Below are 21,178 nucleotides of genomic sequence, written 5' to 3'. Positions count from 1 at the left end.
TTTTTTCCTTTACTTCTGAGGTAGAATGTGTTTTACAAGCACTACCCATTTCCTTTTGTTAAAAACAAAACCAAACAAGGAATTGAGGAAAGAAAAGAAAAAAGGCAGAAAAACATTTTAGATTTTACCATGGAGGAAGTAGAAGAGAGTTTGGCCCCGGCTTCTGTCTGAACCAGCTGTGTCTCCTGCAGCTGGCGCATTGGTGGACGGAAGCTCTCTGTTTGCTGGCTCCCGCCTGGGTTTCCTTCTGACCATGGGATTGTGCAGCTCTCTCTGCTGGGTGCTGTTTAAACTTGGCAAGGGAAAGATGACTGGGTTTCCCTGAGTTCTTTGCTTTTCACATTCATCCTTTTCTACTTCTTGCACTCCCAAAGGTCAGTTAAGGTACACAGGCAGAAAACTCTCTCTGTTAATTTGTGTGAGTGAATGTCTCTTTGTGGTAAGAATACTCGAAGCTTTCTCACTTCTAATTTTCAGGTGTTCCCTGGGCATTGAACTCTCTGATGTTTGCTTGCAAATGAACTTTTCTGGCTATTTCCCAGAAAACTTTCTACAGTTTGACTTCAGGGTTATTTTTATTTCTTATTATTGTCCTTCCAATAGAGTCCAACATAGTGTGTGCTTTGTTTAGTCTTTACTCTTGTGATGGTGCTTTAGTTTTTTTCTGGACTCATTTTTAAAGAAATCGAGGACTATGCCAATACCACTTCAGTTCAGTTCAAAACTTACAATAATGTGTTTATAGGTTGGAAATGAATGAAGTGTGAAAGTTGACCAAATAACTCCCATTTTGTTGCTGAGAGATTGTTGTAGGGGGGAATCAAAGCATTCTGGCTTCTTTGGGAAGCTGCCTGTTTCATAACATTCCTAAAATTTTATGTTCAACCAGAGTGTTTTGAAGTGCCATTCTGGAAACATGTTGGGTCCTTAACCTCATCTGGTGGTCAGGTGGCCATCTTCCTGGGCAGAGCTGCACATATCTACCCCCTTTCTTTCTTCCTCAACTTGGGCAGAAGGCATAAGATTGGCTGGAATTTTCAACACATGATGATGTTTTCAGGTAAATAAATATATATTATACACACACATATAATATATATATATACACCCATGTATATATAAAAATAAATTTTATTTACCAAACAGTGATAACATGATTACAGCATAATCATCTGGGTTTGGTAGTACATATCTGTAATCGCAAACCAAGAAGGCTAAGGCAGAAGGATCAGAAGTTCAAGGCCATGCTTGGGTGCACATTGAGTTTGAGGCTAACCTGGAGTATGTAAGACCCTGTTTCAAAAACCCTGTTACGGGTCAGCTTGTCTTTTCAATCTTCTGTGAGGTACTCCCTCCTTTGCTAAGAAAACACTGCCCTGTTTCCAACAAATGTGCATGTAACATATTCAGACTTGGGCAGCATTTTTGTTGCCTGTGTGGTATTTGGATAGAAGACTTAGAGAGCTTGTTATTATGTAAGTTTATTTTTCTTTCAGGTCACTAGCAGGAGAACCATTTTAATAGAAAGATGGTTAATGTTCTATAATGTGCTGTACAAAGTGATGCTGTGTTTTTCTTGTACTGGGAATTCTCTGAAAGCCTGTTGCAAAGACCATATGGCTTTAATGTGCATCTACCTGGCTTAGTCAGCCTGGCTCTCAAAGCATATGGGTAGAGGTTTTACCCCAACATGTGATATTACATTTTGAAGAGTTGTTGCCATGTCCCCTCATCACCAGAAGATCTTCCTGTTTGGTCTTCACAGGCCTGAGGGGAGCAATGGCATTTGCACTGGCCATCCGAGACACAGCATCTTATGCCCGCCAGATGATGTTCACAACTACACTGCTCATTGTCTTCTTCACTGTCTGGGTCATCGGTGGAGGCACAACGCCCATGTTGTCATGGCTGAATATAAGGTAAGTTTGGAACCAAGTCAATTCTGTGTCTAAATGTTTTAGTTGCCATTGTTCTTGAGAATGTTCAATGTGCCCTGCAGAATTCTTTTGGCTGGGCTTAAGCAATGTGTGTATTTGGGAGTGTATTAGGTTTTTTAATTAAAAATTGGAATATTGAAAATTTTCCATGATATAAAGTGTCATTAAATCTAAAAAACAATTTAAAATAAAGTAACGAGTACACACAGGAAATTTGGATGCACTGGCTTTTACTAGGGCAGTGAATTTAGTACAAGAGTTCAAAGTCTTAAAGCTACAGGAAGAGGGAACAGACCTGTAACCCTGGTGTTTCCTGTTCCTTTGTGATGAAAGCTGGGCCCAGATTTTAGCCAGAAATCAAAAGAGACAAGTAGAGTTTCTCCTTTTTAGGAATTTGTATGCCATGCCTCTTGTTGCTTCTGTGCAAAAAAGAGATAGTATTTTCTATGTTACCCTCACTTGTTATGGCCTCATGACATCTTTTGTGTGTGGTCTGTAGCTTTGTCAGGACAGAGGGATGTTGACCTGAGTTCTTTATCCTCCTGCGTCTACTTTCCAAGCACTGGGATTACGGGCATGCACGCCATACCAAGACTCAGGAACTTTATTTTATAAAGAATGTTTGAACTCTATACTGTATAATCAAAGGCACTAATTGGAAGAGGAGTCCAGAGACCCACAGCCCAACAATGCCTGATCTCTGATTCCTCCTGTCTCTGAGCTTTGGTTTCCCTCAGCATTAAATGAAACCTTGTGTCAGAGTATAATCAAGTGTTAAAATCTGCCTCTGCATGCTGTTACACTGGAGGCACCTGCTTTAATTTCATGTCTGCACAGGGTGACTGTGACCCTTCAAGGAGGCACTTGGGTAATGTAAAGGCCCAAAGAGTTGCTCTCTAAAGAGCCACCAGGTGGCAGTATATCTTTCTGTGTTGGTCTTTAGTTTGTTTACCGTCTTCTGCCAAAGACAGTTGAGGCTTCTACACACTTCAGAGGAGAAAAACAGGATTTGAGAGCATAGCCTCTTCTACCTGAGGCTTTTATACTGATGGTAGGCAGGGATTGCTGGGTTTGGCCTCTTCTAGTTATACCATTTCTGGGCTAGTGGCTTGCAGATCAAGGCAGGGGCTTCTTAGTGACAATCAGAGTCCTCACTAATGCTTGCTTTGCAGATGTCATTTACATTTTTATGCTTATGTATTAAGATGGTTCTCACAACATCCCCATCGTAGAGATAATACTGCAATCTCTAATTTAGATTTGAGAAATGAGGCACAGAGCAACAAATTTGCTCTAGCTCACAGAGTTTTAAGAGGATGAAGCAAGATTTGAATTTTATTTATCATAGGCTTTTGAAAATATTTAATAATAATAAATAACTTATGAGGGTTTTTTGAAAACTTTAAAGTCTATTATAATGAATTTCTCATTTCATTCATAAAAATTCACTTTAATATATTTAGAAAGGATGTCTTACTCAGCAATTAAAAACAAGGAAATCATGAAACTTGAAGGCAAATGGTAGAAACTAAAAAACATCATCCTGAGTGAGGTAACCCAGAAGCAGAAAGACACATATGGTATATACTCACTTATAAGTGGATATTAGACATATAATATAGGATAAACATTCTAAACTGTATAGTCCTAAAGAAGCTAAACAAGGAGGACCCTAGGAAAGATGCTTAATCCTCCTTCAGAAGGGTAAACAGGATAGACATCAAAAGCAGGAGAAGACAAAAAACAGGACAGGAACCTTCCACAGAGGATCTCTGAAATACTCCACTCACCAGGTTATCGAAGAAGATACTGAGACACATAGCCAAACTTTGGGCAGAGTGCCGGAATCCTTATGGAAGAAGAAGGAGATAGAAAGACCTGGAGAGGACAGGAGCTCCACAAGGAGAACAACAGAGCCAAAAAATCTGGGTCCAGGGGGTCCTGCAGAGACTGATACTCCAACCAAGGACCATGCATGGAAAGGACCTAGACCCCCTGTTCAAAGGAAGCCCATTGGCGGCTCAGTTTCCAAGTAGGTTTCCCTAGTAAGGAGAGCAGGGGCTGTCTCTGACATGAACTCAGTAGCTGGTTCTTTGATCACCTCCCTCTGGGGGAGGGGTGCAACCTTACCAGGCCACAGAGGAAGACAATGCAGCCAGTCCTGATGAGACCTGATAGGCTAGGGTCACATAGAAGCGGAGGAGATCAGGGGACTAAGGAAAGGACACAGGGGGAAAAGGACAGTGGGTGGTACTGGGAGGAGGCAAGGGAAGGGACCTGCAGCAGGAATACAAAGAGAATAAATTATAATTAATTAATAAAAATTTTTTTTAAAAAAAGAGGTCTTGACATGGATTTCGCACGGTGCTCTCCACCTGTAAGAAGGGTTGTGGTGCTAAAGATTGCTTTCCTCACAAAATTTGTACTGTTTAGAATTTCAACTTCCTAGCTTTAATACTAAGGGTCAGATTAAGAAACATAGTCTATCCTTGGGAATATAAAACTGAAGAAAGAAATTATGGTTATATGGCTTTTAACTTGAAACACCAGATGGCAGTGTCTTTGTTCTTTGTAGCAGTACGAGGGCAAGACAGATGTTTGACCCTGTGTACAATTGGAAGTATTTGCAGTCAGTGCACTATGAAGTTAGTTTCTGCCAGATTTCATACTTTTGGAATAGGGGTACTCATCTTGTATAAAGAATTGTGAGACAGCTAATAAACAAAATTTTGTAATATCTCGTACTCTCTGATACTTGTAATTATCACAGGCTTTCGAAAATATTGAACAATAATATATAACTTAGGAGTTTTATTTGAAAACTTCACAGAGTCTGTTATAATTAATTTCTCACTCAATTTATAAAAATTCACTTTCATGTATTTAGAAATATTCACACTTAGGCTTGAGATTTTTCTATGAGTAAATTAAAACAGCTCCCCTTTTCTGAGGAATGGGGATTGGGGCAGAGGGAGGAAGGGCTGGAACCAGGAGGAGAGGAGGGAGCTATGATCAGATGTAAAGTGAATAAATTAATTAATTTAAAATAATAAAAAAAATCCCTTCCAAAAGAAACCTTGTCTCAAAATAACTGAATAAAAGAAAAGTAAACAGAATCTTACTCTGCTTTTCATAGGAATTGTATTTTACATATTATCTTTTAAGGAGATTAACATCTGCATCCTGTTGTGTCCTCCAATCCATGAATATAGTGTGTTTCCCCATTTCTTTATCTTTCTTTAGTTTCTTTCAGATTTGTATTTTGTCATTTTTAGCATACAAATCCTATGCACATTTTATTAGATTTATATCCTGTCACCTTGCTGAATTTCTTTTTTAGTTCTGGGAAGTACTTTTTGTTTGCTTATTTGTTTGTTTGTTTGCTTAAATTTTTTTAATGGCTGAGTAATATTCCATTATGCAAATATAACATATTTTGTTCATCCATTCAGTGATTGACAGACATCTAGGTTGTTTCCAATTGCTGACTTTAATACATAGAACAACTCAGCACAGTTGAGCAACTTCATTCTGAAGTGGAATGAAGTGTCCTTTGGGTATATGTCGAAGAACGGTATAGCTCAATCCTGAGTTATATAAATTCCCAGGTTCCTTAGGACCAGCCACTGATTTCCAGAGTGGCTGTACAAGTTTTCTTTTTTTAATTTTTATTTTTTTAATATTAGTTACAGTTTATTAACTTTGTATCCCAGCTATAGCCCACTCCTTCATTCCCTCCCAAACACACCCTCCCTCCCTTCCTCATCTCCTCCCTGCTCCTTTCCAAGTTCACTGATTGGGGAGGACCTCCTTCCCTTTCATCTGACCCTGGTTTATCAGGTATCTTCAGGACTGGCTGCAAAGTCCTGCTCTGTGGCCTAGCAGGGGTGCTCCTCCCTTGAGGGGTGGGGAGGTCAAAGAGCCCGCCATTGAGTTCATGTCAGAAATAGTCCCTGTTCCCCATACTAGGGTACCCACTTGAATACTGAGCTACCATGGGGTACATCTAAGCAGAGGTTCTAGGTTATAACCATACATGGTCCTTGGTTGGAGAAACAGTCTTATAAAAGACCCCTGTGCCCAGATATATTTGGTCCTTGTGGAGCTCCTGTCCTCTCCAGGTCATATTAACTCGCCCTTCTTTCTTATGATTCCCTGCACTTTGCCGAAGGTTTGGTTATGAGTCTTAGTATCTGCTTTGATACACTGTTCACTTATATAAACCTATAAGATAGGATAAACATGCTGAAATCTATACACTTAAAGAAGATAAACAAGAAAGAGGCCCCGGGGTAAGATGATCTATCCTCACTTAAAAAGACAAATGGGATGGACTTTGAATGTAGGAGAAAATAAGCAACAGGACAAGAGGCCTCTGAAAGACTCTACCTAGCAGTGTTTGTTTGTTTTCATAGTCTTTGGGAATTTCTACATTGATAATAATTTCTGGATTATTTACATAATTATGCAAAGTGAAATAGTTTATTTCATCCTTTTCAGTCAACATGCTTTTGGATTTCTTTTCATGTATTATTGCTCTGGCTGGCTTTTAGTTCTATGTTTTATGAAAGTACTGTAAATGGGCATCTTTACCCAGCTCTGAACATTAATAGCAATGTACAGCATTTTTTCTTTGGGTGTCATAGTAGCTTATAAGGATTTTTAGCTGTTCATCATCAGATTGAATAAATATACTTCTAACGTTTACTTTTAGATTCTTCCTTTTAAAAATATCACATTTTATTTATTTGTGGGCAGGGCACACATACTATTGCATGTATATGAAGCCAGGTGACAGCTTTTTAAGCGTCAGTTCTTTCCTTCTACAATGTATACCTTGGGGGTGGAACTAAGCTCACCAGGCTTAGCAAGAAGTGCCTTTACTCCTCGAGCCATCTTACTGGTCCTCATGTTTGTTTTTAACAATTTTTTTCTGGCATCAGTTGGTATGATCATATACTATTTCTTGTTTAGCTCTTTACTCTGGTGGATTGCATTGATCAGTTCTCAAATTCTGAACCAGTCTGGCTTTTCTAAAGTAAACCCTACTTGGTTATGGCATATAATTTTTAACACTGCTTAACTCCATGAGCAAATGCTTGCTTAATGATTTTTTTTTCTGTGTTCACACAGGTATGGTTTGTACTTATGTTTTTTTCACTGCATTTGTCTGGTTTAGCTATCAGGGCAATGTGGCCTCACAACATGAACTGGGTTATGTTCTCTACTCTTCTTTAGTTATTCTGTTAGTTATTTTCTTTCACTTTTTGGTAGAATTCTCCAGTGGAATCATCTAGGTCTGAAGACTTCTTTTTCAGAAATCTTTAAACTACGTAATTTGTGATGCTGTTATTTTCATATTGAGTGAACTGTGATAGTTTATGAAATTTATCAGTTTGATCTATATTATAAACTTAATAGTATACTGGCTAGTTTTATGTCAACTTTACATGAAAGAGAAAGGAGTCTCAGTTGAGAAAATGTCTTTATAAGATCTGACTATAAGGAATTTTTTTAAAGTGCATTTGTGTTTTGCCTACATATATGTATATGTGAGGTTGTTGGTTTTCTTAGCGTCTGATGTGGGATGGCCCAGCCCATTGTTCCATCCCTGGGTTAATGGTCCTGGGTTCTGTAAGAAAGCAGATTGAGCAAGCCATGGGAAGCAAGCCAGTAAGCAGTACCCTTCCATGGGCTCTGCCTCCAGGCTCCTCCCTGCTTTGAGTTCCTGTCCTGACTTCCTTTGCCAATGAACAGCAATGTGGAAGTGTAAGCTGAATAAACCCTTTCCTCCCCAACTTGCTTTTGAGTCATGGTGTTGAATCACAGCAATAGAAACCCTAACTAAGACACATGGTGTTCCCTGATTGTTCTTTAGATGTTTTTGGGTCTGTGGTGATATCTACTGTTTCATTATTGTTATTGTTGTTGTTGTTGTTATTATTTTACATTTCACTCCTAATAATGTGTGTCTTAGCTGGGTGTGGTGGCATGTGCCTTTACTCCCAGCATTCAGGGAAGCAGAGGCAGGTGAATTGCTGGTCTACAATTCCAGGACAGCCAAGGCTGCACAGAGAAACCCTATCTCGAAACCCCTTTTTTGTTAGACTTAAAAGGGGTTTGTTAGGGGAAGTTTTTTTTTTAAATTATTATTATTATTGACATAGGGTCTCATTATTCAGCCCTGGCTGTCCTGAAAGTCACTATGTAGACCAGGGTGACAGAATTCATAGAGAACCTTTTTCCTCTGTTTCTCCAGTGCTGGGATTAAAGGCATATACCACCACTGCCCAGCTGCTAGGTTTTTGTAGAAGTGTTTTTATTTTTTTATTATATGTTTATTATACTACACCATTTATCTGATTTTCATTTTACTGATTTCTGTTCCTGTATTTTATTTCTATCCATTTTTCCAATTTCTATCTAGACACTCAAATAAAGCAACATGTACTGTTGTTGAAAAAATATATATGGAATATATATATGGTTCTAGATCACTATATTGTCTATATGTCTATTAGTAATATTTATTTAAGTATAGACACTGATATTTACAGAAATTGCACCAAAAGAAGTTCTGTTCAAACTAGGTAATGAGAGTAATTGATTTTTCTTGGCTTGTGGCTTATGATGCTACTTAGTGATTTAAGTAATTCTGTAACCCTGTTTTTGTTTTAAATTGACTCGGAAATCTCCGGATATTCATTATGGTATTTTGAACCCTGTGTGAATGCAGTAGGATCAGGGATTACTTTCATATTTGTTCCTTATTTCTTCAACTACTGATGAGTGGTTAGGTAGCTGCTCAGAAGTAGGACCAAGGCAGGTCTCAGGGTTCTACTGTAAGGAACAAGAGATTAGCTGTGATTTATGTCTGCCTGTGTTCCTTCCTTCTTTCTCCCTTCTTTCCTTCCTTCCTTCCTTCCTTCCTTCCTTCCTTCCTTCCTTCCTTCTTCCTTCCTTCCTTCCTTTTTCTCTTTCTTTCCTTTTTTTTTTTAAGACAGTGCCTCTCTATGTTGCACTTGCTGTCCTGGAACTCACTCTGTAGACCAGGCTGGCCTCAGACTCAAAGAGATCCACCTGCTTCTGCCTCCAGAATGCTGGAATTAAAGGCGTGTATCATTATGCCTAGCTAGCTGTGATCATGTATGTTATTATGCCTAGCTGGCTGTAACTTCAATATGTTTATGAAGAATATGAATATAACTACAATTCCAAAGCCAAGATACTTATGTCCATAAGTCCAAATTATATTTTTAAATTAGTGTTTTGTGGTTGATACTTTAAAATGTAATGGGACTATAGAGTTTAGTATGATTACCCTGTATTATAGGTCTACTATCCACTTATAAGTGAGTACATACCATCTGTGTCTTTCTGCTTCTGGGATACCTCACTCAGAATGATCTTTTCTAGTTTCCACCATTTGCCTGCAAATTTTATGATTTCCTTGTTTTTAATTGCTAAGTAGTATTCCATTGTGTAAATGTACCACAATTTCTGTGTCCATTCCTCTGTTGAGGGACATCTAGGTTGTTTCCAGATTCTGGATATTATTAATAAACCTGCTATGAACAAATGCCCTTGTTGTACGGTTGAGTATCTTTCAGATGTATGCCTAGGAATGGTGTAGCTGGATCTTGAGGTAGTACTATTCCTAATTGTTTGAGAAAGTGCAAGATTGATTTCCAAAGTGGTTGTACAAGTTTACATTCCCACCAGCAATAGAAGAGGGTTTCCCTTTCTCCACGACCTCTCCAGCATGTGTCAAACAACAAGAAGGACCCTCATCCAGAAGGACAAAGAGCATAGACATTGGAAGTAGGAGAAGACAGGGAACAGGACAGGAACCTTCCACAGGAGGTACCTGAAAGACTCTACCTATCAGAGTATTAAAGCAGATGCTGAGACTCATAGCCAAACTCTGGGCAGAGTGCAGAAAATCTTATGGAAGAAAGGAGAGATAGAAAGACATGGGAGAGCACTGGAGCTCTACAAGGAGACCAACAGAGCCAAAAAATTTGGGCCCAGGGGGTCCTACACTCCAACCGATACTCCAACCAAGGACCTAGACCCCCTACACAGACGTAGCCCATGGCTGCTCAGTTTCCAAGTGGGTTCCCTAGTAAGGAGAGCAGGGGATGTCTCTGGCATGTCCTCAGTAGCTGGCTCTTTGATCACCTCTCCCTGGGGGTGGGAGAGCAGCCTTACCAGGCCACAGAGGAAGATGATGCATGAGACCTTATAGGCTAGGGCCAGATAGAAGGGGAGAAGAACCTCACTTATCAGTGGACTATGGAAGGGACATAGGGGGAGAAGAGGGAGGGTGGGTAGGACTGAGAGTTGACGAGGCAGGGGTCTACAGCTGAGATATAAAATGAATAAATTTTTATAATAAATAAATACATGAAATTACAATAATAAAAAAAGAAAATGCAATGGAAAATGCTCAAATATTTTAGTTAATATACAAACTGAATATTTTTCTTAGTCTCTTGAGTAAGTACTGTTATTTACAAAAGACATAATTTTGGCAACTTAGAGGGGTTTCGGAATTATTTCAACAGATGAACATTCTATGTATCTCAAACACATTGTGGTGGCATGATGATTGTTCTCTTGTAGTACAAACATGAAATGGGAATGAAGACTGGGTAGGGAGGCAGTGGAAGTATACACATTCAGGTAACCAAATGAACAAGTAATTATTGCACCCCACAGAGAAGTAACACAATCATTCAAGGGCAATTAAGAACACTCTGGTTTTAATCCTATTGGTCTCAAAAATTATGATAATATTCTCTACAAGACAGACTAATGATTAAAGATGAGAAGAAACCCTATGCTCTTTACATAATAGTGTTTGTAACTTGATATTTTAAAAGATGCAACATTATGCTCAGAAGTAGTATTTTAGCAGGAAGAACTGGGGTCCCTGAGTCTACACTTCTATATTGGAATTGTACCTCTATCAATTTTACCCTTTTTTACTGTGGGCCAGTCATTTAACCTCTGACTCTCAGTTTTCTTACCAATTAAATAGTAACAATCAGTGCAATGATAAAATGTGATTATAAGTAAATATGATGAAGTCTTGTACTGTGGGGTATGAGATACAACTCTGTGGCAGAATGCTTGCCTAGCATGTGTGAGGCCCTGGTTTCTTTCCACAGTGTCACCTCATAAGGAGTCATGATCTCTTGTATTTTTCAAGGTATACAGCATAATGAAAATTTGAGCATTGTCTATCACAGTATTTCTCAATTTTTCCAACTAACTACAGTGAAAATTTTTATAGAGATCTGCTATAGCTCCCTATATTTTATAATGTTTTGGATGGTTTCAAACTTATCCAAGGTATGTTTTATGGGGTTGTTTTTGTCTATGTTCCACAAGAACCAGTTTCACACCCATAGGGATGACATTACCCCATTAAGAGTACATGATTTAGTACAGTGTTCTCAACTAAGGGTAATTTTTCCCCACCTAGGAGACATCTGTGAATATCTGGAGATCTTTTTTACCAAAAACAACTGCCTTTTTTTTTTAACCAAAAAGATCTACATCCTGGAGCATAGGGGGTTGTTGCTGTTGACATCCTGTAAGTAGAAGGCAGGATGTTACTAACCATCCCACAGTGCACAGGAGAATGGCTCCCTAACAAAGTATTATTGCAGATTCAAATGTCGGAAGTGCTGAGTTTGCAAAACCGTGTTGTAGCATGATGGTAAAACACAATATTGTCTGATTAATCCAGAAATCATTAAGGAAAGTGACAGGCCACATCAAGCCAGAGACCTTAAAGTAAAGAGAAGAGTCAGGGTTGGATTCCTGGCCTTTAGGTTAAAGCTGTAGACAATGTGGTTTGTATATCTATTTTAAAAAAAAATGGCCATCTTTGTCTTCTCTGTATTGTTGTTTTTTTTTTTTTTTTTTTTTTTTTTAGTAATATTGTGGGGTTTTCTTTCTCTGTTAATTAGCTATAAAATTTACATGTACTCTAAATATATGTTAATTGTTTAGCCACATTTTTCTGCTTTTTTACGTTCATCTGTTTTTTTTTCTTTATGAAACAGAATAACTCCAGAAATTTTTGTAGATTAATTTCTATACTGTACAGTTATTCATTTGATTTTATTGTATTATATTTTGAGAGATTTAAAATCATTCTCAATTGTTTCTCATTTGACCTACCTTCTAACATTTTTGCTTTAGCAACCTCTCTGCCTCTTGGGTTTTAGAAAATGGGGACTACCGAAGATTGTTATGCAGCTCCATGGTTATCACTTACCTAGTGTTTTCAAGACTTTGGGTTCCATGCCCAGTACTAGCCAAAACAGGGACTGTGAATTTCTGTTAAAGGTGAGAGCTAGCCCTTATTCATGGCATGGTCCAGGTCAGATGCCAGAGATCCCAGGTTCTTGTGTTGTCCCATCACATTCACATTTCCTTCTTCTGCTGCCCAGAGTTGGTGTGGAGGAGCTCTCTGAAGAGGACCAGAATGAGCACTACTGGCAGTACTTCAGGTGACATGGAGACTACTCAGAAAATAATCCACTGGCTTTTGTTTCTCTTCTGTCTAACTCAAATGATTTTGCTTTATGCTTTTTTGCTTTTTACTTCCTGAATGCACTGATTCTCACCCCAGTGGGCAACAGGGAAATCAGTTCTAAAAATTCTTTCTGTCCTTCCTCCATGTTGATTGGTGTGTCAATGTTATTGGGATTATGAGATTTCCTGCCACATTTTGGACCATGTATTTTCAACCCCAAAGCCTAAATTAATGTCTTCTTTTGGTACAACTGAGCTTAGTGTTAAGGGACAGCTCATTTTTAGAACTACGTGTATTCTTTCCAGAAAATCCTGCTTCTGATCTAGTAAGTAAGGATTGTAACTAATGCAGAGAACAAGAATTTTCATATTTCAGCCTTGACTAGAGCATAACTCATGTGATCTTAATTAAATGTGTTGTATTTTTTAAGTATGCATTTGCAAATTTATACTTTCTCATGATGGTTCAGATGACATGAAGAACATAGGTTTGTTTGTTTTTTAATAAACAAAAGGATGAAGTTTCTACGAATACAGTTTGTTTCTTGACCTACATCCAACTGTGTGTGATGCCATAGTGTTTAAGTGTGGTGACATAGGAGCAAAGTAAAAACCTCCAGTGTTTGTTCTTGCCTTTCTGGATCTCCAATTGATATGCCTTCTTCCTGGTCTTATCTGTAGATGCATTCAATACAAAATCAGCCTGAACTTAGATTTTGTGAAAATATTCTGCTTACTGAAGACAGGGTGAAGGAAACATTATATATATATATAATGTTTATATATATATATGGGGTGTGGGTCTTGGAATACAGACCAGATATGTGCTGTAATGGTATGCATGAAATTCATGGAAGTGTTGAAATATCTCACAGGGTTTGAGCTTCTTATTACTGTTGCAATATGTGCTTATGATGCACATTTACTAGTGAAGTTGCAGAAGAATCCTTTCTACTGAACTGTTCTGCCTTCAAAGAATAGGGTCTTTTAGGCCAGTATTAAGTCATTACACTTGAGGCACAAGAGTTTATATTATAATCAGATGCTCAAGATTTACATGAAGATTCATGTCTCATATTCCTTAAATTATCCAGAACCTTGATTATTTATGTTATTGATATCTGGAGGTATGTATCAGTGGTAAAATCCATGTTTAATATACTTGAGGCCCTGGATTTACTTCCCAGTACTACCCAAAAAAGTATTGGTTAAAATAGAAAGCTTCTACTTTTTCTGAGATTTCACAGCATTTTATTCATTATAGTAGACAAGTTATTGTTCTAGAATGAAAGTTATTAATTTTGGAGTATTTATCTGTTCCAGAAAAAACACGTCTATTTGACTTATTTGTGTTTTCCTTTGGTATAAAATTCCCACATTTGTCTCATTCTCAATGAAACTAAAGATAATTCAGTTCATTCTAGAAGAAAAGACTGCTGTGTCTGTTGCAGATACATCCCCCTAGATGTACCTGAATGCTGAAATGTGATATAATGAAATTCCAGTTTTCTGTAACATCCCAGATGTTGTAACAATCAGGAGATCAATACATTATAAACAGTTGCCAAAACAAGGAATTTGAGAAAGCTACATCTTATGGTGCTCTGAGTCTGCAATCAAAAGCCTGTGTCTGGTCTTTCTTGCTGTATAGCGCCATTCCAATAGTCTGGCCCATTGCTTTCCTCTTGTTCACCAAGACTAGTTTGGTTCAGGCCTGTGCCCCAAGGGTGGAGCCCTTTATAGGAATCCCAGTGTACTGTGTGTCATCCTTGGGGATTGGTCCAAGGGTCCTTCCAAATGCCAGAAAAGTAATTATTAAATCACTCTAACATAAATAGCCTCAGATGGAAAAAAAATTACAGAATAACCTTTGTGTCCATGGCCCCTGTCTATCTTCTGAGGCATCATTTATAAAGCCATGGCAAGCTGAAAAGCAAGTATTTATATCCCTTCTTGAATCTCCTATCTTAGTACTTTATATCAGTAGTTGGTACCGCTATGAGACCCTTTAAGTCTGTCTGGGATGGTGAGGCAGTTCCCTTAGGCTCTCAGACATGTGATTGATAGCAAGTGGCCCCAGTGAATATTGGACCTTCTGCACAAAAGACTGATCCCAGGAAGGAAAGTGGGTGTTGAGCAGGACTATTTCCAGAGCTTCAAGTCTCCAGGGAGTGACACAACCAGATCTGAACATTGCTGTGTTTCTTAGCACTTCACTAACCGTGCCTGAGTCAACTTAAGACTTTCTTCATGCCCATTACTTTTTGGAGAAAGAGAATTTCAGCAAAACACATTTCTGAAATTATCAAGAAGAAAATTTTGCACGATTGTGAAATCTTTATTTGCCCATTGCCTATAATTACCTATTCTAGTACACTGTGTGATGAATATTTACAGTTGGCGGTTTTCAGACCCTGAAATGAAATGAGCTTATCAACTGTCAGTATTAATCCATTAATTACAGATAGGAAAATAGACCGATGTGTTTTTGAAACATGTTTACCAAAAGTATTCCTAACTGTGATTTAAAGTTTGTCCACAAAAAGTAAAGAATGGAGCAGCAAATGCCCAGGTACTAACTTGCACTCAGCAGTTAGCTAACATTTGTCATTTTTTTTTTAATTCAGAGTCAGGTGTCCTGAGTCCACTCCTAAGTGCTTCTAGAGTCCAGTCTCCCATGTAATCACTCGTGAGAAAAGTAACATGAATTTTACATGCACAGGATCCAACAAATGTCATTGCTTATTTCTGTTTACTCTCTTTCAGCAATTCACTCACTTTTCAAGGTCTCTTATAACATTGATTTTTAAGTATTCAGGATAGTTATTTAACACAATGTCTACAATTAGGATTTTTGGTATTTGATTATGTACAGAGGAAAACAATCATTTTTGTCAAAACGACTGTAAAAGTATTGCCACATGTTTTTTGTTGCATCCTCCTAGGTGGTACATGTTGTCAAGATGTCCATTTATCGGTGATATTCCAGTTGACCACTTATCTAGCATAGACTACTGACCATATGTCTCTCTAGTATCAAAGTGCCACTTCTTTTTATGCACTTAAAACATTATCAGTAAGTACTCTTTTGCCACCATATTTTTCCATTTGGTCCCGGCCCACAGTGAAGAATCTGGCGCCTGGTCCAGGACAGGATTTTTTTTTTTTTTAAGTGTCTAGAACACTGCCAGGCCCTGCGTGTAAGTATATACTGTGTATGTGAATTCTATCTTGTGGCTAAAATTTTGCCTCCAACACAAAATGAGGTGGCTGCTTCCTTTTCTTCTATCCCCTCCCCAGAGGTATACACCTTGGGGTGCTGGTCAACAAAATTGAGACAGGACAAAATAGAGGTTGATGCTGAGAAGTGGAGTATATCTGTGCTATCATTTACCTCTTTCTTCTATGCAGTCTCTTTTCTCTAGAAATATCCCAGATGTTACAGGTAATGGGGAGGAAAAAGAAGAAAAATAAGTTTGTACTTTGGGTTTTGGATGTCTAGTCCATTTTCTGCTTGCCAGACTACAATATCCTTGTACTGGACTGGAAAGCATCTCTCTTCAAGCTTATAATAACACCTGATATGATGAAAGCTTGATGCTCTATTACATTTTATGATGCTGTCCAAGTATTGAGATATCAGAAGATTGAAAGGAATACAGAATTTTCCTGGTGTTCTATTTTCTCTCCCATCGCTCCATGTTATCTATATTATTTGTATCACAATTCAGAATGGGGAAGATATAGATACAATAACTTAACAGATACATGCAGCAATAGGTAGCATATGGCAAAGCTAGGACAACTGTCCTAGTGTGTCTCAGAAATTTATTTTAAGTGAATTTTTGCCCCTTGGCCCTTTTCTGTTATCTTCAGTTGCTCTCAAATATATAAGTTCTCTCAAATATGTGGGTTCTCTACTCATCTTTGATAAGGTAGATGTGGGATCACAGGACTAAAAGTACACCAGGAGTCCAGTTAATGACTGGATGTGATACTTGTTAAAAACGCGAGGGCAGGATTTAGTGAGGATCACAATGACTGATATAGAGTCTACTGTGGTGCATTTCTGCAACAGGAGAGAGTAATAGGGAATAATGAATGAAACTTGCTGAGAGGAACTACTAGAGTTAAGGGAGTTTTCTTGCTAAAGGCAGGCCATGGAGATCAGATATCACTTGGGAACTGGCAGGGGGATCGACTATCAAAGGTGGGAGTTCTGGCTAAACGAGCTTTGAAAGATTCTTTATAAAACTTGGTAATGAAAAAGGAAGAAGCCCAAAAGCTAGGAAGATGATTCAAAGAAACCTGACTTTAGTTTGGTAGAGGAGAGATTCCATCATTATGCATCCTAAGAAGTCAGGGGAAGGGAGGCTAGGGAGATGGCTGTCAGTGAAGTGTTTGCTGTTCAAGCATAAAGACCTGAGTTTAATCTCCAGAACCTATGTCAAAAACTAGATATGGTGGTACATATTTATAATCCCAGCACGGGGGAGATAGGCAGATCTCTTGGGCTTGGAGGCCAGTCAGCATAACCTAATCGGCGATCTCTAAGCCAAATGAGAGTTTCAGTCTCAAATAAACAATGTGGATGGCTTCTGAAGAACGACACCCAAGTTTGCCCCCTGTCCCACCCAACACAAACACAAACCCAACACATGTTTGTGTTGGGTGGGACATATAAGCACACGTGCAAGCATACACGGATGTGTGCAGGCAAGCACACACATATATACACAAGAAGTCAGAAGGAATGTATCATGAAATAAGATGTGGGATGAAGAGATGAGAAGATAGTAATAAAGAAGCTATAGTAAATGTTAATGGTAGACTGTCTTGGTAGCCATGCAGGTGTTTACTACAGATTCCTCTTATGCTTTTTTGTATATCCTACTAATTTCATAACAAAATACTGTGTGCATCAAAGCATTTCAGGGTAGAAGTGAGGAAGCAGCCAAGCAGAAGAGACCCATGGTTTAGCAATGGGGACTTCTTGGTACAGTAAGGCAGGTGGAAAGCTGCCAGCATATTTCCCAGAAGCCTTGCTAAGGGCATGAGTACTTATAACATGCAACTCTGTGGGATCTGCTGTGGTGTGGACCTGACTTATGCATGATGGCATTTCTCTCCTTAAAGCTAACCACTTCTTCTGCTTTGGGAAGATATTCACTGACTAAGCAAGCAAGGCTGCCATGATCCAAGCTAATGTTTTCTGTTTTTCTCCTTGTCTTATTTCCTGGTGATGTTTAGGGTTGGTGTTGACCCAGATCAAGACCCACCACCTAACAATGACAGCTTTCAAGTCTTACAAGGGGTAAGTCACAAAGTGCTGCTACCTAGGAAAGATATGATTTGAAAATTGCTAAAATTGAGCATTTCCTCCATGCTGTGCATTGTTTCTGGCTTCCCTCATTGTCATCTCAACCACAACCTTTTAGGTTGCTGCTATAAACTCTGGTTTAAATAGGTTAGAAGCTGAAAATTGAGAGTCTTAAATGAGTCACCTAAGGCCAAATGATGAGAAAGTGACAGGCCAGGAATAGCTGGTTACCAAGATGAGGAACTATCTATTCCATCTAGATAGTTCCACATGAGTCAAAACATCTTCATTCTCAATGTTTCACATTGCCTCTCCCTCTGCATTCAAGCACCTGCAGAAAAATAATTAAACGAGGTGGCTTTGTTGGTTTCAGGAAGCATTGCTTACTGAAAGACCTGATGGCTGAAATGTTAACAGCAGCAAAAGGTACAAGTCAACTTTGCTGGCAGTGCGGCCCTGGGAGTCCCCATCAAGTCTTGGGGTGTACCCAGGTGCTTGACATCTACCAGAGAAAAGGACTTGAAGCTGAGCCAAAGCAAAGTTATCAGGGTTGTTGATTGAGCAGAAGACAGAACACACTAGAAGAGAGTCAAATGTGACTGGTAGGAGAAACATACACCCAAGTGTCCCAGCAATAGCCACATGTATGATTTGGGGATTTTGAGACGGCTTCATCTACAAATGAGTTTAGCTATTGGGGACAGTACATACTGAGATGGTTAGTTTTCTTTTCCACAGAATTCCATCCTTGAACTAGAGACTTCTTTGTACATCTCACTGGCTGGCAGGTAGAGAAAGGAGTGTCAGTAAAGAGAAAATATTCATCAAAGAATCCTTATACATATAGGCCACAAAGCAATTAGACGTAAGGCACAAGTAATTATCCAGTTTTAACAATCCCAAGTGTGATATTTCTCAAATGTCCTGGGCAAATTACATGGAAATTCCTGGGTGTCAACAAATGAGAACTGGAGAATTAAAGGGTCTCTTTTCCCCTCTTACATCCCCTCTGTTCATTAATTAGCTTCTTGTCACGGGAGCATTGCACTTGCTGTTAGACTTAGTGATGAATGTGCTGTCAAATATTTCCATGTAGTTGTCTTAAGTGTTGGTTCTGGCATCTCATACATGCTAAGAGGCTACAGGAGCCTTTTCTCCAGGTGGGGTAAATGACTTGGCACCCTGGACAGGTCAGTTTGGGTTGCTGGCCGCTACAAGATGGCTGTGACTTGGCTGGCTACTTCTTCTATATTCTTATGGCCTGGTTTGGTTGCCTGGAACTGGGTGTCTGTCACAACTTCCCTTGACCTCCTCCTTACAAGTTTCACATGAGGTCAGAGTCAGTTCTCTGCTGGCGTTTCGAAAACATTCAAGATTACTGTTAGGACGGAAAAAGTAGGCTGAATTCCAGTGTGGTTCCCCAAAACTCCTTCTAAGACTCAATCCTCATGAATAAATGATTTTCTATACATCTTCCTCATCTGGCTTTCTTGGTCCAGAGAATGACTAACAGGGTGCCCAGGAGTATTCAATGACTATGAGCAACCAGAGAGATCAGTGGGTCTCTCATTGTGGATGAAACTCTAGGTTCTTGTGGTTTCCCTGCTTGGTAATGTCATGAAACTTGAATTAGAGGTAGGGGAAATCCAGATATTTGTCCTCTTCTAGAAAGGGCAGTTCTCTTGACCTGGTTTTCTAAATAGTTGTCTACAGGTAAAGATAGTGATACGATACAGGAAGGAAAGGCATTTTCTACAATAAAGACAGTTTTTCTTACTAGAAGCCCAAGCTGTAAACAGTCTCATAGCTTACAAGCTAGGAGCAGTTGGCTGAAACTTTTGGCCCTGTGAGGAAAGCTTACGAATATTGTGGGCAGACTCCAACTTTGTGTTTCTGGCAAGTTGAACTCATCAGAACAAAACAAGACCTAAAAACACAGTTGTTTTGTTTCTCTAGAGGTCTTGGCGACTTTGCAACCAAAACAAAACCAAGCTCAGCTGGAAGCAAGCTGCCTGGACCAAGGGTTAGTAGCTTCTCATTCCATTAGAGAGAGGCTTTCATGCCAGACCAGACACAGCTGGGATTTCTGTTGGCCAGACGTGCTGACACATCATCCACTTCCTTCCTCAAGTTTTCCAGAAGACCACTCATGGGTGAGGCCCCTCTGGTCAACTCAGGGAATGACTCCTGCTATACCAGCAAGACCAGTGCACGAACGGATGTGCTAATGGAGTGTAGAGGAAAGGAAAAGTGTGTGTATGTGTGTGTGTGCGTGTGCTCAAACAGCTGTTCAGAATTGCATTGACAGAAAACTTTGTGAGCAAGATGGATTAATTTGTCCCTGGAACCTCCCCCTGGCTGAAATCTGATACTTTAGCCACCTAAATTTTTAACTTCAAACAACTGCTAAAGTGACTTTCTTCTCGCTCCACTCCCATTTTTTAATTTTTTTCTTTCTTCCTTTCTTCCTTTCTTTTTTTCTTTTTTAAACATAGTCTCTCTACATAGCCCTGGCTAGCCTGGAACTCACTATGTAGACCAGGCTGGCCTCAAACTAAGGGAGATCTTCCTTCTGAGTGCTGGGATTAAAGATCTAAGCCTCAGCTTTTTCTTTTCATTTTAAAGTTGCTCCTTTGGCTCCTTGATTTCCCTTGTTGCTGTTTTGTTGTTGTTGTTGCTGCTGTTTTCTAAACCTCTGAAGTGAATTGAATTTATTCAGCCACTTGAAAGATATTCATTAAATGCCTGTTACTTTATTAGAACTTTCAGACACTAAGACTAGGCACATGACAGAAATATGGTTTCTGTTCTGAAGGACTGGGCTTGACTGGATAATAAATCAGGGTCATGGCAGGGTCCATCATGGAAGACCTTATTTGCTCCTCTCATAGGAGGTCACACTTAACTCTGGTGGCTCAGAAGCCTGGAAGTCAGGAGAGAACTTAATGGAAATGTAGATTCCCAGGTATCTCCCAGCCCCACTTAAACCAAGTCTGCATTTTCACTTTAACCCAAGGAACTTGTGTGCATCTTGGGACACACTAGATAGAGCTTGGAAATCAACCCTGTGGTACTCAAGGGCTTGACATCCTAGTTTCTAACTTCTTTGTTATCAAATGACAACAAGTTGGTTTGGGTACTTGACAAAAGAAAGCTCCAAATTAAATGACTTTATTTGCTCACCTCTCATAGCCTATGAAGGCTGTTATAACAAGGAACCTCAAATTTCTTGCCTTAAAAGGATATCATTGGCTTCAAGTACAATAAGTCAGAAATTTGGTAGGCTCAGTTGGATTCTCTGATTCAGAGCCAAAGTCAAAGCATGGGAGGACTGAGCCTTGGCTGAGAAAACACCTGCAAGATCATTTAA

General features: G+C 39.1%; 1 protein-coding gene across 2 annotated transcripts in view; it reads left to right on the top strand.

Moving 5' to 3' along the window:
* Positions 1–21,178, top strand: part of Slc9a7 (solute carrier family 9 member A7) — a 143,276-nt gene that overhangs the window by 97,148 nt on the left and 24,950 nt on the right. The window contains exons 11-14 of one of the 2 annotated variants that reach the window (XM_060374882.1): positions 949–1,060; positions 1,766–1,919; positions 12,404–12,463; positions 17,739–17,802. In XM_060374882.1, the coding sequence (XP_060230865.1) occupies positions 949–1,060; positions 1,766–1,919; positions 12,404–12,463; positions 17,739–17,802 (390 nt within the window). The remainder of the gene's footprint in view (positions 1–948; positions 1,061–1,765; positions 1,920–12,403; positions 12,464–17,738; positions 17,803–21,178) is intronic. The other variant, XM_060374883.1, reaches the window with a different exon arrangement.

This window comes from Meriones unguiculatus, chromosome X (assembly GCF_030254825.1).
Source record: "Meriones unguiculatus strain TT.TT164.6M chromosome X, Bangor_MerUng_6.1, whole genome shotgun sequence".
NCBI lineage: Eukaryota > Metazoa > Chordata > Mammalia > Rodentia > Muridae > Meriones > Meriones unguiculatus.
Note: the sequence above shows the minus strand (reverse complement) of the source record. Positions and strands in the feature narration are given on the sequence as shown.